This window comes from Canis aureus, chromosome 23 (assembly GCF_053574225.1).
Source record: "Canis aureus isolate CA01 chromosome 23, VMU_Caureus_v.1.0, whole genome shotgun sequence".
In the NCBI taxonomy this organism is placed as follows: domain Eukaryota; kingdom Metazoa; phylum Chordata; class Mammalia; order Carnivora; family Canidae; genus Canis; species Canis aureus.
The window spans coordinates 21,991,004-22,008,479 of NC_135633.1; the positions used below are offsets into that span (position 1 = coordinate 21,991,004).

The 17,476-nt window shown below is 38.0% G+C and overlaps 1 protein-coding gene and 1 pseudogene across 1 annotated transcript; one reads left to right on the forward strand and one right to left on the reverse strand.

Moving 5' to 3' along the window:
• Positions 1–578: 578 nt before the first annotated feature.
• LOC144295334 (olfactory receptor 56A3-like) lies at positions 579–1,537 on the forward strand (annotated as a pseudogene).
• A 6,728-nt stretch (positions 1,538–8,265) lies between these two features.
• On the reverse strand, positions 8,266–9,219 carry LOC144295335 (olfactory receptor 56A4). The gene has a single exon (XM_077867718.1). The coding sequence runs from the start codon at positions 9,205–9,207 to the stop codon at positions 8,266–8,268; it is 942 nt and encodes a 313-aa protein (XP_077723844.1). The 5' UTR covers positions 9,208–9,219.
• Between the last annotated feature and the right edge of the window lie 8,257 nt (positions 9,220–17,476).

Genomic DNA, 17,476 nt, shown 5'->3' on the forward strand with positions numbered 1-17,476 from the left:
CAAGAATAAGAGACACAACATAAAAGAAAACAGAAAGACAATTGTACTCCGAGTAGGGAAAGCAGGAGTCATAGTTGTATGTGTAAGAAAAGGGGAGATTCCAGATTTCTAGAAAACTGTCCAAGAATTGCAGGAACATGCGTGATTGGAGGTAAGAGAGAGAAACCTAAAAACATATAAAACAAAATGCCAGATAAGATATTCATTTCTACATCACTGTGGTCACACAGGACACAGGTGTTTTCACATATTCACTGGTTTGATCCTTTTATTTCTTCCACATCTGAACCCTACTGTAAAGAAATAGCAATTCAATTAAGAGTGAAACTTGAATGAATCAAACATCTATAAATAAACCATTCTCGAGTCCTCTATACTGCTTAAAGTGATAGGAATGACCCGGGAACACCACACAAAGGATAAACAGATGAATTCACATGGCTCTGGATGATCTTCTAGAACTCACACGTCAGCTAAGCAAAGCCAATTAGTCTAAATTCATGTATCATGTTACTAGCTAATTTTTATCCTAATTTTACAGATCACTGAAAGAAAACTGTAGAAATATTTGGCAAAATATGACAGCACACCAAAATGGCACCATCTCCACTGGGGCTTCAGAGTTTCTCCTGAATTGTTTTGTCAGGTCCCCCACTTGGCAGCTCTGGTTATCCCTGCCCCTCGGCCTCTTGTTCCTCGTGGCCATGGGGGCCAATGGTGTTCTCCTGATCACCATCTGGCTGGAGGCCTCTCTACACCAGCCCCTATACTACCTGCTCAGCCTCCTCTCCCTCCTGGACATTGTTCTTTGCCTCACTGTCATCCCCGAGGTCCTGGCCATCTTTTGGTTTGACCTCAAGTCCATCAGCTTTGATGCCTGCTTCTTACAGATGTTCATCATGAATTTCTTCTATGCCATGGAGTCCTGCACATTCATGGTCATGGCCTATGACCGCTATGTGGCCATCTGCCACCCACTGAGGTACCCATCCATCATCACAGAACAATTTGTAGCGAAGGCTGCCATTTTTATTTTGGCCAGGAATGCTATTTCTACATTGCCTATCCCCATTCTCTCATCCAGACTCCATTATTGTGGGAGAAATGTCATTGAGAATTGCATCTGTGCCAATATGTCTGTCTCCAAGCTCTCCTGTGATGATGTCACCATCAATCGCCTCTACCAGTTTGCTGGAGGCTGGACACTGCTAGGATCTGACCTCGTCCTCATCTTCATCTCTTACAGCCTCATACTTCAAACTGTGATGGGATTAAAGGCGGAGGGTGCTATGGCCAAAGCCCTGAGCACATGTGGTTCTCACTTCATCCTTATCCTCTTCTTCAGCACCGTCCTTCTGGTCTTTGTGCTCACTCATATGGTGACAAAGAAGGTGTCTCCACCATTGAGCAAGATGTTCCAGTCTTGCTCAATGTCCTCCACCATGTCATCCCTGCAGCCTTGAACCCCATTGTTTATGGAGTGCGCACCCAGGAGATCAAACAAGGAATCCAGAGATTACTGAAGAAGGGATGGTAGTGAGGACAACTAGATCTCTGCATTCCTAATACAGGATGAGTTTTGACTCAATAATGGGTGAGTGGGCTGAAAGTCATGTCTATGAGTTATAATTCAAAGTGGGTACATGTGATATTGTCTTCTTTAATAAAACTTAAGGTTTAATAGTTAGTTTTGCTTCCTCTTATTTCTCCTTTAAAACTATCCCTGACCCCTTTTGCTTTCTCCCATCCATACGATCATATTTTAAAAGAAACTGGAATTTCCTAGGTAGGTTCTAAAGTGAGAAATCCATATTTCTGAATATACAGCTGTTAATATGTCATGTCTTTATATTCTTGAATATACAAGTACAGATATTTTTGGGTAGAGTTGCATAGCGAGTAACGGGTTCTTATTCTTTTTTCCACAGAAGCGAGTATATTGGAGACAAAGAACTAAGAGTGAAATTTCAGTCAGTGAATGTTGGAAGTTTGCTTGTGACCTATTATTGGTTTTGCAATTGGGTGGTCTTTCAAAATGTGCATTGCAAGAGGACAGGGACTTCACATGGATTTCTTACTGTGCAACAATTATCAATGAGTTTCATTAGACTTATGAGACTCCTAAATTCTCCTCCAAAGTGGCTTTGTGCTTTGGACATATATCTTTTGGATCCAAGGTGTCATAGTTTACGGTATGCACACATAGCTCTAGTAATGAATTAAATACAGATTGTAAGGATTGTAATATAAGATCCAGTAATGAATCTAAGTATCAAAAATATAATATCTGAGCATAGTTTTGTATTAATCAGACAGCTTCCTTTTTAAAAAGATTTATTTGGGAACACCTGGGTGGCTCAGTTGATTAAGAGTCTTCCCTTGGCTCAGGTCATAATCCTGGTACCCTGGGATTCAGCCTCAAGTCAGGCTCCATGCTTAGCAGGGAGCCTTTAAGTAGACTCTGTTGAGCCTGGAGCCAGACAGGGATTGGTTCTCACCACCCATGAGATCATGACCTGAGCAGAAACCAAGAGTCAGAAGCTTTAACCAACTGAGCCAGCGAGGCACTCCAAATTGAACAGGTTTTTTTTTCTCTTTTCATAGAGATTTTCTTTATTTATTTGAAAGAGAGAGAGAGGGAGAGACACAGAGAGAGAGAGCCTGTGCAGGGGGAGGAGGCAGAGGGAGAGGCAGAAGCAGACTCCCCACTGAGCAGGGAACCTGATGTAGGACTAGATCCCTTAACTGATTGAGCAACCCATGCTCCCCAAACCGGGTAGTTTCTAAGCACACCTTGTGTTCTGAGAATTCTGTTAGCTATTAAAACATAAACATAGATAGCACATTTTTTTAAATCAGTCTCTTATTTGTTGCCAATGGGAATGAGCCCCAGCTGTCCACAGCAATAACTTACTCATCCATGCATCCTGCATTGCCCCTGAACCAAAAAAGAACAACTTCCCTCATCATGGTCAATATAGTGAATCACATCCAATTCTGCATCCTGTGATGAACTGGCATAGAAACTAAAGGGGTATAAGGTGGTGGTCTGCAAACACATGTCTATTTAAATTCATAGTATAGTCCCTGCATAAGCCATAGCTCATGGTAGATAAAGGTGGATAAAAGTAAATTTTACCAAGTTGTATCCTCAGTAACAACTGCTGTGCCAGATGTGGCATCTTAAATACACAAGGTCTCTAGCATTTCTTATGCAGATATTGTTCTGGCTGATGTGTTCCCATCAGTTACTCCCCACCAAGAAAATATCCCAAGAGCAGTTTGTACTGAATTCTACCAAGGCAACGGTGCAAATTCAAGGACTTTCTCTAGCTACAGTAACTGTTCTTATCTTTGTCACAATATAGACTTAAAGAACCTAGAATGTTTTAAATGATTTTTTTAATAAAAGAATTTTAAAAGAATGTGTTTGTTGTCTTTATTTTTATTTATTTCTAAGTTTTAGTTTAATTAACATACATATTAGTTTCAGGTGTATAATACTGTGATTCAACAATTATACACATTCCTCAGCGCTCATCATGATGTTTTAAAAATAGTTAAAAATAGACCTGCCCTACGACCCAGCAATTGCACTGCTGGGGATTTACTCCAAACATTCAGATGCAATGAAATGCCGGGACACCTGCATCCCAATGTTTCTAGCAGCAATGTCCACAATAGCCAAACTGTGGAAGGAGCCTCGGTGTCCATCGAAAGATGAATGGGTAAAGAAGATGTGGTCTATGTATACAATGGAATATTACTCAGCCATTAGAAATGAGAAATACCCACCATTTGCTTCAACATGGATGGAACTGGAAGGTATTATGCTGAGTGAAGTAAGTCAATCGGAGAAGGACAAACAGTGTATGTTCTCATTCATTTGGGGAATATAAATAATAGTGAAAGGGAATAGAAGGGAAGGGAGAAGAAATGTGTGGGAAACATCAGAAAGGGAGACAGAACATAAAGACTCCTAACTCTGGGAAATGAACTAGGGGTGATGGAAGGGGAGGAGGGCGGGGGGTGGGGGTGACTGGGTGACGGGCAGTGAGGGGAGCACTTGAAGGGATGAGCACTGGGTGTTATTCTGTATGTTGGTAAATTGAACACCAATAAAAAATAAATTCATTATTAAAAAAAAAACTAGGGAAAAGGCCTTCAGGACAGGAATCAGTATCATCTGGATTTCTAATTTCTCCAGGAGCATATACTGAAAAGAGATTCCTTGCAAAATCATATTTGTCATAAATCAGATTGAAATATAACATTTGCTTTTTCTTCTACTCCCCATTCTGGTTAGTTGGTCTATCTTTCAATATCACATTATCTTAATTAGGCAGTTTCATAAAAATTCTTGAAGTGTGTAACCACATATGTCTTCTCTTTTAGGTTCTTTGCATTACCTTGTGCATTGAAAATCAACTTGCCAAAATATCTGTTGACATCTTTATTTGAATTGCATTTAATCTATATACCAATTTGGAAAGATTTGCATTACTGAAACTTCTAGTCCACAAAAGTGATATATTTTTTTATTTATTTTAAGTCTTGATTTATTTTTCTCACCAATATATTCTAATTTCAGTGCAGACAACTGGGACGTCTTTATTCTGAGGTATTTGGTATTTTTGATGCAATTAAAAATGGTATTAATTTATGCATTTCATTTTCCATTTTTTGTTTGTTTCTAGTTGGGACTTGTAATCGATTTTTGTGTATCGAATTTCTAGGTAGCAAACTTACTAAATTTACTTATAAATTCAAATATTCTGTTTATTGGTACTTTTGGATGTTTCTATCCAAAGAATGAAATTATTTGCAAATAATGACATATTTACTTCTTCCTTTCCAATCTTTATACATGTTTCCCCTTTTTTTTTCTCAGCATTTACTATTTTTAGCACTGAGTATGATATTGGCTATAGATTTTGGGAAGATAACCTTTAACAGATAAGGCAATTCCGTTCTATTTGCACATTCCTGAGATTATTTTCATTATCAATGGATGGTGAATTTTTTTACATGATTTTTTTGAATCTACTGAGAAATTTATATTTCCCTATCCATTATTTAAGTTTAAAGAGGTGAATTAAATGTAGATCAATTTTTAATGATTACAGTTGACTTTTCATTCCCATAATAGACCTCATTGTTCATAATGTATTAATTTTTGTTGTTTTATACTCAATTTCAAATATTTCGTTAAAATTTGTATATCTATGTTCATGAGAGATGGTGGTTTATAATTTTCTTGTAATTCCTGTCAGTATTTGATGCTGGGTTTATGATGACCTCAAAAATACATTGGAAAATATTCTCTCAGTTCCTATTTTCTGAAAGCATTTATGTATTTCTTCTCTCACTCTTTAGAATATTTCACCATGAAGGTAATCTAGGCCCAGAGTTTTTTCTATGGAAAAATTTTCAATTTGCTTTAATCTTTAATGGATATGGAACAACACAGATTTTTTTTCTTTTTGTCTTTTGCCATCTTTGAAAAGTTGTATTTATTAAGGAATTTTTACATTATGTAACTGTCAAATTAATTATCATAGGGATTCATAGTATAGTTTTATTACATTTAAAATATCTCTAATTCAAATGTATTTTTAAAAAATTAAAATTTATGTTTTATGTTTCTAAAAGTTTATATCTTATTATTTTTCAAAACATAACTTCTGACTGATATTTTCTATTATATATTTTTTTGTTTTATTGTTTTTTGTATTTGTATTCTTTTTTATCTTCTACTTTTTGGGGTTTAATTTTCTGATTTGTTTTGTTTTCTTTAGCTTTTTGAATTAGAGCTTAGTTCTGTGGGTCAGAAGTCAAGTCATGGCTTAGTTTGGTTTTCTTCTTCAGGGTCTCCTCATATTACATTAAATTTTTCGCCAGGACTGTAGTCCCATCTGAGGCTCTATCTATCTATCTATCTATCTATCTATCTATCTATCTATCTATCATCTTAGAGAAAGACAAATACTGCATGAACTCACTTATATGTAGAATAGAAAATTTAAGACTTCACAAATACAAAAAACAGACTTGTGGTTGCAAAAGATACAAGGTAGAGAGGTTGTGGAAATGGGTAAAGGTGGTCAAATTTTAAGTTAAAATTTTTTTTAAATAAAGCAATTACGTAAAATTAGCAAAGTGATTTTTTAAAAATGTGGTGACACATGAAACAAGGACATGTCTCTTCTCAGCAACCATATTGAGCTTAACTTCTGCCATAAACTTATGGGCATCAAATTAACATTTTTAATGTGCTTAGTAAGTGCCAGACACTAAGCTTGGGCTGGGAATATGAGAAATTTGGAATGTAACTCAAGAGTTTTTTGTAACTTACTAGGTTATGCTATCGCACAGCCAAGGTTGAGAATGGTAGTGTGGAAAAAGTTCAGGCTTCAGGAATCCAAGCAACATGGATTTACCTTGGCTTAATTGCTGTAATCTTAGAATCATTTGACTTCTATGAGCTTTAGTTTCTTCATCTAGGGCCAACAGAAAAACTTCTCAGGGCAAATGTATAGGTAAAGTAAGAATGTATAAGAAGTATCTGGCATATAGTAGGTATTCAATTAAAAGTAACTCTGTGGAAAGGAGAAATTGGAAGAAATAAAAGAAAAAGAGAACTCAGCCAACTTAATTCCTTGATATTTTGATGAGATCAATGTTATGAAATGTGATATAATAGACCCTAAGAAGGGTCTTTCAAAACCCAACACTTCAAAAACAAATGCAGAAATGTAGCACCCTCCAAAAACAGACAAGTACCAGGTATCTAGTGCCAAATAAAGACTTCCTTCCCCTCACCCCCCAGAAAAAATTCTCATCACAAGAAAAAAGTTGTAGCATCTGAATTGATGGATATTAACTAAACATATTATGGTAATCATTTTGCAATACACATATATCAAATCATCATGTTGTATATTTTAAACAATGTTAAATATTAATTATATCTCAACAAAACTGGAAAAATAAAAGATAAAATGATACATAAGGAGAAATACTGTAGAAATATTAATTTCAATACAAGACATTCATCAAAATCAAATTTCAGTACAAAAGAAAGTAGGATAGTCTAATGGGGAATGTCATTCAAATGATGTTTGGAAAAATGATGGACCACAAATTCTTAAAAGAGAAGTCTTAAGTTACTACTAGAAAATAATCCTCAGAAACATAGAACTAATGTGTGACATAATTAAAGAGGGGATTGAAAGATAGTTCAATGCACTTATCTGTGAAAAATCAAACACTAAAGTTTCTATGCCTGGAAAACTGTCAACAGCTACACCAGCCACAGCCCAGAATGGGGTGTTAGTGGACATGGTAGAGTCTGGGAGAGGTGTGCCTGTGATGTGATGGGAAGTTCTAAGTTCCTTATAGGAGGCATATGGGATAAAGTGAGGATTACAGGGTCATGAGGCTGAAGATAATGAGGAAAAGGACACATAACACATTATATAGTACAACTCCTCCCCCTTCCCTGCAAAAGCCCTAAAAAAGTGTCAATCTTCTTAATAAACAACAACAACAAAAACAAAACTGAAGAATCTTAGTAGAAAGAAAAGGAAAGAGAAAGAAAGAAAGAAAGAAAGAAAGAAAGAAAGAAAGAAAGAAAGAAAGAAAGAAGAAAAAGAAAAGAAAAGAAAAGAAAAGAAAAGAAAAGAAAAGAAAGAAAAGAGAAAGAGCCATCCAGATAAGACTGTACAGATGGAAAATCTTAACAGGCTCTATGAGGATCTGAGGACCCAGAAGATGGCACATCTGCCGTGAGTGTATGGGGATTGTCCAGAGTAAAGCACTTGACCCAAGCCAAAGTTCTGGGGTAACATATATACTTCTGCCCAACCAACTCCTCATGACACAAAAGTCATGTCTGAAAGAGGAGGCAGGAGAGGGATCTATGCTCTTTGTAAATCAGAGGGCAGACATCTCTTTAAGTATAAAGTTTACTTCTTTAGTGGCCAAATACTCCCACTCCAATTGAGCTCCATCTGGCTAAGGTTTGGCAGGACTCTCAGATAAGGAATCAGTCAAGGCAAATTCCCAAGTGACCACAAAATCCAGGAAAGGAAGATTTCCTTTGAAGTAATAGGAAACAAGGAATCACAGAATGTTTTCATTGTTGTCTGAGATAAAAGAGTCAGAACTCATTCTGGGATTAAAAAGTAAAATTTACTTTCCAATATAAAAGTAATTCCCGACTTTTATTAATAATTCCAAAGGTGGATATGATCCTTTTACCTCTTACAACCTTCTCAGCAGCTTCTGGATTCCTTGGTTGATCTCCTTAGTTCTCACACCATAAACAATGGGGTTCAGAGCTGGGGGGATGAGGTGGTGCAGGATGTTGAGTAGGATGGGGACATCTGGGGGAATTCTCTTCCTGGCCAGGTTAGTGATGACCAGAACCAACAGGACTGTGCTGAAGAAGAGGATGAGGATGAAGTGGGAACCACATGTGCTTAGGGCCTTGGCTGTAGCACCCTCAGCCTTGATCCTTAGCACAGCTTTCAGGATGAAGGAGTAGGACAAAACAATAAGGATGAGGTCAGAGCCCAGTAGGGTCCAGCCTGCCACAAACTGGTAGAGCCGATTGAAGGTGATGTCATCACAGGAGAGTTTGGACACAGACAGGTTAGTGCAGATGCAGTTCTTGATAATGTTTTCTGCACAGTATCTAAGCCTGGAAGAAAGAACAGGAACAGGAAGAGAAAAGATACTATTCCTGGCCACAATAAATATGGCAGCTCTAACCACAAATTGGTCAGTGATGATGGATGGGTACCTCAGTGGGTGGCAGATGGCCACATAGCGGTCATAGGCCATGACCATGAATGTGCAGGACTCCATGGTCAAAAAACTGTTCATGATGAACATCTGGAGGAAGCAGGCTGAGAAGCTGATGGACCTGAGATCAAACCAGAAGATGGCCAGGACCTTGGGGATGACAGTGAGGCAGAGCACAATGTCCAGCAGGGAGAGGAGGCTGAGTAGGTAGTACATGGGCTCGTGCAGAGAGGCCTCCAGCAGGATAGTGATCAAGAGGGTGGCGTTGGCCCCCATGGCCAGGAGGAAGAGGAGGCTGAGAGGCAGGGACAGCCAATGCTGCCAACTCTGGTAGTTAGGGAAGCAGATGAGGAGGAATTCAGAGACTGGAGCAGTGGAGTAGTTGCTGGATGAAGCCATGTAAAGTATCCTGATCACACTGGAAATACAGAGTTTCTAAAAATATAGGACAAAATATATTTTAAAAGACTATGTGTTCTAGATATAGCAAAACTCGGGTTTCCATTGGGGGCGCTAAACCTGTTTAATGAAATTTTCAAATCATCATTATTATTGCCATCATTGTCATCATCATCATCATCAATCATTGCTGATATTTAACCAAATACTTACTATGTGCCAGTTCTAAGTTGAATGCTTTATAATGATTACCTTATTTCATCCTTTACAAAAAACCGTTTATGAGTAATTAATAGTTATCTTAATTTCACAGATAATGAAAGTGTACAGGAAAAGGGGGACAGAAGAGTTTAATCAAAATTTGATAACCAGTAAGTGGTGAGACCAGGACTGTGACAAGAGTCTGACTGTAGAGTCTCTGTTTTCAGTCTCTACACATTATTTAGCTTCAACAAGCACAATTAACTGACCCTACCTTCCCTCAGAGTTTAGAAGGAATAGCTATGTTTAGCGGATTGTGTGGAGGTCCTAGAAAAACCAAGCCCCCTACTCCATAGATATGGACATAGTCTGACTTCAGCTCCCTACTCCATAGATATTTTTATTCAGGAAATAATTGGATTAGAGGTACAACATCCTTGACTGCACCCAACAGCAATAATTTCCTCCAGCCTCAAGAGGATTTCACTTTGGGGCATAATGTTTATCTCTTTCTTACTGGATTATTTGCCGTTGTTTTTCTTTGGAAGCTTAAAGAGTAGTTTTGTTCATTTAGCCCTTTCAGATGAGCCTGCGTTTTATATTCTGGTGACAGAGGCAGTCAGTACTGAGGGGTACACTAGGAGGGTTTAAAAATTGTCAAGTACTGGATTAGATAAGTGATGGAGATTAAGGAATATACTTGTGATGAACACTGGGTGATATATGGAATTGTTGAAACACTGTAGCATACACCTGAAAGTAATATAATACTGTATGTTAACTATTTGGAATTTAAGTAAAAACTTAAAAATTTGTATGACTATTTTTTAAAATGACTTAACAATGACTATTTTTTAAGTAAAAAAACAAGTCTTTGAGGGGGTCCAAAAGAAAAATACATTTTGAAACTTAGAAGGAAGGATAAATATCCTGTTAGCCTGGGCAGGAAGTTGAGAGAGGCCTGGAGGCCACAGCAATATGAAGAGTTTAGGCCTAAAAATAGCTACTATTCCATGTCTGGAGGATTGAGTAGAGTGGTGTTATCTCCACCTCCCCCATGTGGGTTCCTTGGCTTGTAGGACTCTAGAAGGACTTTGGAATCCCTTGCTATAGTGGCAACAAACTAACCAGTCACAAGAATTCCATCCAAAGTTGAGCCACTCTAATCATGGGGCCTTGACTGAGGCACTGTTAACCCTTTCCTTTCCCACTCTGAGGGAGTCCAGGCTTAAACAGTTTACTCTGCCAAAAACTGTAAGGCATGTAAACCTATGAATCATTTTGGAGGCCACTTCCTGCTCTATTCTCTGGCTGAGTTGGTAGAGTCCTCTGAATTGTCTTGTGTTGCTGAAACTGTATCAAACATCTACCTGCTCCTGGAACAGTGGTCTTTCCTTTATACCAAGAGCCATTCCTTGTTTCAGGATGGACAGGAAGCAATGGAGTAGACAGACATTCCAAAATCAGAATCAGTAAGAATTACATGTAGGGGATGAGTAAAGAAAAACATTTGAGGATTAATTACTCAAAAATTGCCCCAAAATGTACTTGCTGCTCATATTGGGCCAAGTGATAGAAGAAAATGGAATAAAGCAGGGTCTTGAATTTCACATCACAGTGTTAGAGATGACTTTATGTTTTTGAACTTGAGTGACAGAAAGAATGAAATATTTCCTGAAAAATAGGAAAAGGGAATAAAAAAGGAAAGGGTTTTCAGAGTAAGCATATGAATTTACATTTGAAGTGTTATGCAGGAGATATTTGTAAAATATACAAGTAGAGTTTTCAAGCAATCATTCAAAATATAATATGCTTGGAGTCCAATAGGAAGTTCAAGTCTCAAAATGAAGATTAAAAAGAAATAAGGTAAAGAGGCAGTGAACATAGCCTAATGTGAAACTTGTGGAATCATTTTGTACACTTGAAACTAATGTGACATTGTGTCAAGTATACTGAAATAAAAAAAAATAATTTTTATTAAAGATTTTATATATTTAATTCATGAGAGACACACAGAGAGAGGCAGAGACACAGGCAGAGGGAGAAGCAGGCTTCTCACAGGAAGCCTGATGTGGGACTCCATCCCCAGACACCGGGATCATGACCTGAGCCAAATCAATGATGCTCGACCACTGAGCTGCCCAGGCGTCCCATAAAATTAATTTTAAAAAGCAATGCTAATGGAATCATCACTGTCATATAAGAGACATCACTGAGAAATAGAGCTAGATACCTTTAGGAAAAGTATTCAAAATAGTTGAAGTTGACCAAAGGTAAAATGGAAGCTAGATAATAAGTCAGTTCTGGCATGTAAACCTATGTAGGTAGGAATTTTTATTTATTTTTTTTTAAGATTTATTTATTTATTCATTCAGAGATAGCGAAGAGAGAGGCAGAGACACAGGCAGAGGGAGAAGCAGGCTCCATGCAGGAAGCGCGATGTGGGACTCGATCCTGGGTCCCCAGGATCACACCCCGGGCTGCAGGTGGCGCTGAACCGCTGCGCCACCGGGGCTGCCAGGTAGGAATTTTTTACCTGGTAAGCAGGATTGTCTGTGATTCCTTGTGGCTCAAATCAAATTATCCTAGCATGTGGAATCTATAATCTATAATCTGCTTTGATGAATTTCCAGGGTTTCTTTGGTGGGTGGTGGTGGTGGGTACTATCTTTTCCCCCCTCACTGCTAAACAAAGAAATGAATGGCCAAGTACTAAGGAGGATGACAGTAAAGGCTGTCATAGCCAAAGAAGCAGAAAAGAGCTGGGGAGTCATGGCAGACTAAGTAAGAGAAGGAGCCCAGGAGGCAAATAATTAGTATAGTTGGGAATCACTGATCCTACTCACCTGTCCCATTGACAAGTCTCCTCTAGGAGAGTGATGTGTGCATGAGAAGGTATGAGACTACTGCCAGAGAAGATAATGAAGGTATTGATTTGATTCAAGGACTTTCATTTTTAATATCCCAGGTTTTACAAATACAGATTATTCACACACACACACACACACACACACACACACACACACACACACACATCTTTCTACCTTTGTAGATTTCCAAGCAAACCAAAGACTCATGGGTTAAATATGGGGTAGAGATAGATCTCTTATGCATTTACATGTGTGATCAGGAAAATGACTCTTAGTATGAAATAGTGAAATAAGAAGATAGAAAACATATCCACTGGGTACCTTAAAAAAAAATATCCACTTTTTTGGAAAAGCTGTGTCCTTTCCATAAGCTCTTCTATATCCTGAGAATGACCTGATCTACCGAATAAACAAAAGAGTTGGTGCCTTCCCTGTACCTGGTGTTAATTAAGCATACAAATGTATAGCAAAAATTGGTATCCTAATTAATAGAGGAAGACACAATACGGTTGTGGTAATAAAGATCATCTTAGAAACAAACAGTGGAAAAAAAAAAAGAAACAAACAGTGGGAAAGATACAAATGTGCAGATGAACAAAGCAATGTTATATGGTTGAGAAGTTGGCTTCAGACAGAAATGAAACCCGGCTCTTATACTCATTAAAGGCCCTGAGAACTATTACACTCTATGATATATACACTCCTCATTTATGAAATAGATAAATGATATTTAACTTTAGGTGTTGCTGCAGAGAGACAAAGGCTATGATTTCCAGAAGTCCTGTGGGGTATTATGCTGAGTGAAATAAGTCAATCAAAGAAGGACAACATTATATGGTCTCATTCATTTGGGGAATATAAATAATAGTGAAAGGGAATAGAAGGGAAGGGAGAAGAAATGGGTAGGAAATATCAGAAAGGGAGACAGAACATGAGCTCCTAACTCTGGGAAACGAACAAGGGGTGGTGGAAAGGGAGGTGGGTGGGGGGTGGGGGTGACTGGGTGACAGGCACTGAGGGGGGCACTTGATGGGATGAACACTGGGTGTTATGCTATATGTTGGCAAACTGAACTCCAATAAAAAAATAAAAAAAGGAAATCAAACAAAACAAAACAAACAAACAAACAAACAAACAAACAAACAAAAAACAGAGATCCTGTTAGGCCCAGAGACACGATAAGCTGAGAATATCAGAGAAGCATACAAAAATGAGGCAACATTCACCAGGAGGAGGGGACTCTCTTTGTAGGCAATGGTAAAAGAAGAAACTTCTATGTGGATGTTCAGTATGATGGGGTGCTAGGGGATGGTAGATCCTAGTTCTTTGGGGAAGCAGGAAGGAGAGTAGACTGTCACCAGACATGGTTAAGGTATACAGAGGTAGTCATGTGAGGTCACCCTGAGAGTAGTAGAGTATGCACTATAAGGGAAGCACAGAGGATTTGAATGGGGAAATGATGTGCTGTAGATGGAACACAGAGAATTACATAGAGGGGAGGGAGGCTTCTGGAGAGTTCTGAGGAATCCAAAAGAAAAGTGATGAAGATCTGAAGGAAGGCCATGCAGGTAGAGAAGAAGGATGTATCTGAGGCATGGTGAGAAAAGATGAGTGGGCAGAGAGACTGGAGTCCAGAATGTTACCAAGGATCTTTTAACTGATACAGAGAAGAACCAGTTTCAGACCTCCTATAACACTGATATTTTCTCCCAGGTGGTTACATATTTTCAGCTTAGTTTTAGTAAATTCCTCAAGAGCTGGGACCATTCTTCCTCTCTGTCTGTATTCTCCTTAGGGAAACTGAGGACTAATCTGAGAAATGAGGACTCATTGGCCGTCTGGAGCATTGCTCTGATATTTAGTATCCAGTTCCATTCATTTGTACTGGGGGACTGACATTTATAAAGGGCTAACCTTGTTCTAAGTGCTATTGAACAAACATGGTCTCTGGCAATGATTGACAGTCTGGAAAGGTCAGATAAGCCTTGAATAAATAAAATATGACAGAAGACTCATACCCACATAAGAAAACAGACCAATCACCTTGGCTCATAGTGCAGACTAGTGTAGAAAGGAAGAATCTGATCCAGCCAGTCACAGGGCCTTGGTCTCCCAGCCATGATATGGGTGGGGGGTCTTTAAGTCTACAGAAGTTTGCAAACCCTGGATGGACACAAAATGACTCAGCCCCATCTCTGATGAAATCACAGCATAGGTCGGTCCCTGCCACTCAGCCTTTTACTTGATCTAAGCATGTTGGCAGCGTCGGCATGTACACCAGGCCCTATTGAAAGAGTTCCTTTTCCTTTACATACTAGGCTCCTGGACTCTTCTCCCCTCCTCGTTATCTCCTTCCTCACAATCATCCTGCTGAGTCCAGCTGGAAACTCACCAGTTTTAGAAGGCTGCACTGCTGCTGTTTCTGGCTGCTGGAGAAAGCACTGAACTGGCATCTCTGAGGCTGGTTTTATGAACTCTGACTCCACTATGGTCCCCACTCCCCATCACAGGAGTTGGTGTCCTTGTTAAGCACTTGGGCCCTGGAGGCCCTCTGGTCTATTTCCCAAGAGAATATATTGTAAAAGGCTTACTGCAGCATTGTCAATAATGTAAGGGCAGGAGAGATCAAAGGTTCTAGGGGAATCTAAATAAAGAAACTCTAGGAAGAGAAGGTTAAGAAAACTGTGTGAGGAGAATCTTCCTTGGTGAAATTTATATGGATGCATCTGTGGGGAAGAACTGACTAAACTATCCTCAACCCTATAACTCTGTGGAGGAGGTCACAGAGGAAGACCCCCAGCCATCAAAGGATGATGGATCTTTAATTTTTATCTTCTCTTGTCAGGAAATTGCCAAATTTTTACTCCATTTCTTACTGACTTTTTTTCAGGATTGGCAAAGTCCTCAGAGTAGAAGAAGCTTTAAATTCTGGGTTTTCCTTTCTTTTTTTTTTTTTTAACCTTCTCTTAGATTTTGACTCTTCCTCCTTAACTCATTCGTGCTTTAAAATATAAATATTTATTTTATTATTCCAAACAGGTTTTTATTAGTGAAAATTTAGCTGGGTAGGATTTGAATATCAACAATTTTTTTTTACATATAGTAATTGAATGTTATATATAATATATACATTATATACATATAATGTATAATATATACATTATATATAACATATAATAAGTATGCATTAACATATAATATGTACAACATATAATATTTTTTGCATTTTAAATGATCATACAAATAAAGAACACTGAAATATCAGAAAGGGAGACAGAATGAAAGACTCCTAACTCTGGGAAATGAACTAGGGGTGGTGGAAGGGTTAGGTGGGCGGGGGGTGGGGGTGACTGGGTGACGTGCACTGAGGGGGGCACTTGACGGGCTGAGCACTGGGTGTTATTCTATATGTTGGCAAATTGAACACCAATAAAAAATAAATGTATAAAAAAACAAAGAACACTATATACATATATATGTATATTTCCACAACTTTCTGTTATCTATTGGTTTTCTTTTTAAGATTTTATTTATTTATTCATGAGAGACACACAGAGAGAGAGAGAGAGAGAGAGAGAGAGAGAGGCTGAGACACAGGCAGAGGGAGAAGCAGGCTCCATGCAGGGATCCCAATGTGGGACTCGATCCCAGGTCTCCAGGATCAGGCCCAGGTGATAGCTGGCGGTGGCGCTAAACCACTGAGCCACCCGGGCTGCCCCACCTATTGTTGTTGTTGAGAATTATACCGTTACTCTTTTTTTCCTTGGAATGTTGGAGTGTCAACAAAAGTGTATAGATTATTTTTTTGAAAGGTTATTCTGCTTATGATTATTTCAGCATTTTGAATCTGAAGATAATTCAGACATGATCCCTTTGAGTATTTTTTTTCCTTTCCCCATTTTCTATATTTTTTATGCAAATCCAGTTTGGTGTATATTGGACTTTCCTTATTCAATTGCCTTTATTTTTCACCCATTTTATATTCTATTGTCTTTCAAATTGGACTGCTTTCAGGTTAAGCCTTGCCACTTCAGCTTCATTTTATAAATTGTCAACTCAGTTGTGTCAATCTTGCGTAATCTATTTTTTTAATTAGTTACTATACTTTTAAAATTTCTTAAAGCTATGGTTTTGTTTCATTCAAATAAACATGATAGGTTAATGCTCTTTTTACATGTATTGTTAACGCCTATTTTTGTTTCTATAACCATTTTAAGTGTAATCATTGTAATTTATATCTGAAAACCTCATTTTTCAAAATTCTTATATATAATCCTGTTGATTCTCCTCATGTTTAATAATTTTTGATTGTGAACTCATGATCAATAGAGCTATTTTTGTGGGATTCTTGAAGGCCATCCTAACAAAACTTTATATAAATTTATCCACTTGCACATTCCCCACAGCACATATTGTAAGTTCCAAATTAAACCTACATAAAGGAAACTTGTTTTAGTCTTCCTAAATCTAGTTCAGGACAAAATATGTGTGTGTGTGTGTGGGTGTGTACACGCGCGCACACACACACATGTATGTGTTTCTTATCTACTCCTTTACTAAAGTTATGTCCCCTCAAGATTCCTGGTGCTGTGGGATCTGTGTGTCTTAATTCTGCTCCTACTCTTGTGAGTATCCAACTTTTGTGTTCTTAATTTGTATGATCATTTAAAATGCAAAGCCCTTTGTTGTAAAAACTGATAAATGTTCCCATTACAGCCATAGATTCAGGCCTATTTAACAGTCTTTTTTCATCTCCAATTGCTTTTCATGTACTTTCAAATTTTCTTACTTTCTTTTAAACATATGCATTTGAGAGGAAGTTTATTGTATTTTACTTTGTTATTTAGCAACGTAAGGATTTTTTTTAGGCTACATGGTCTACCATGAAATGGAAGTCAGAAATGTTTTTTACAGAGAGAACAAGACTAAATTATTCATGTTGTATAAGGAATAAACCTTCAGTGTGGAACATGAGAAAATTTTATAAAAAACAAGTCTTTGAATTCTGTAACTTTGTTAGTTCTGTTTGTGTAATTATCTTCTCTCCTTCTGGATCCAGCTGGACAGGTAATAAAGCTGGTTACCTGTTCTTTATCTACCTGAGTTCAAAACATGTACTGAGATTATCTGAAACAATCATTGATCCTGAATTGTTATATTGGTGACCCACTTTGGAGGAAAAAAATTATGAAAAGGTAG

What these genes read in the sequence shown, in the direction of transcription:
- LOC144295335 (XM_077867718.1), bottom strand. Translation starts at nt 9,207, where the DNA reads ATGGCTTCATCCAGCAACTACTCCACTGCTCCAGTCTCTGAATTCCTC.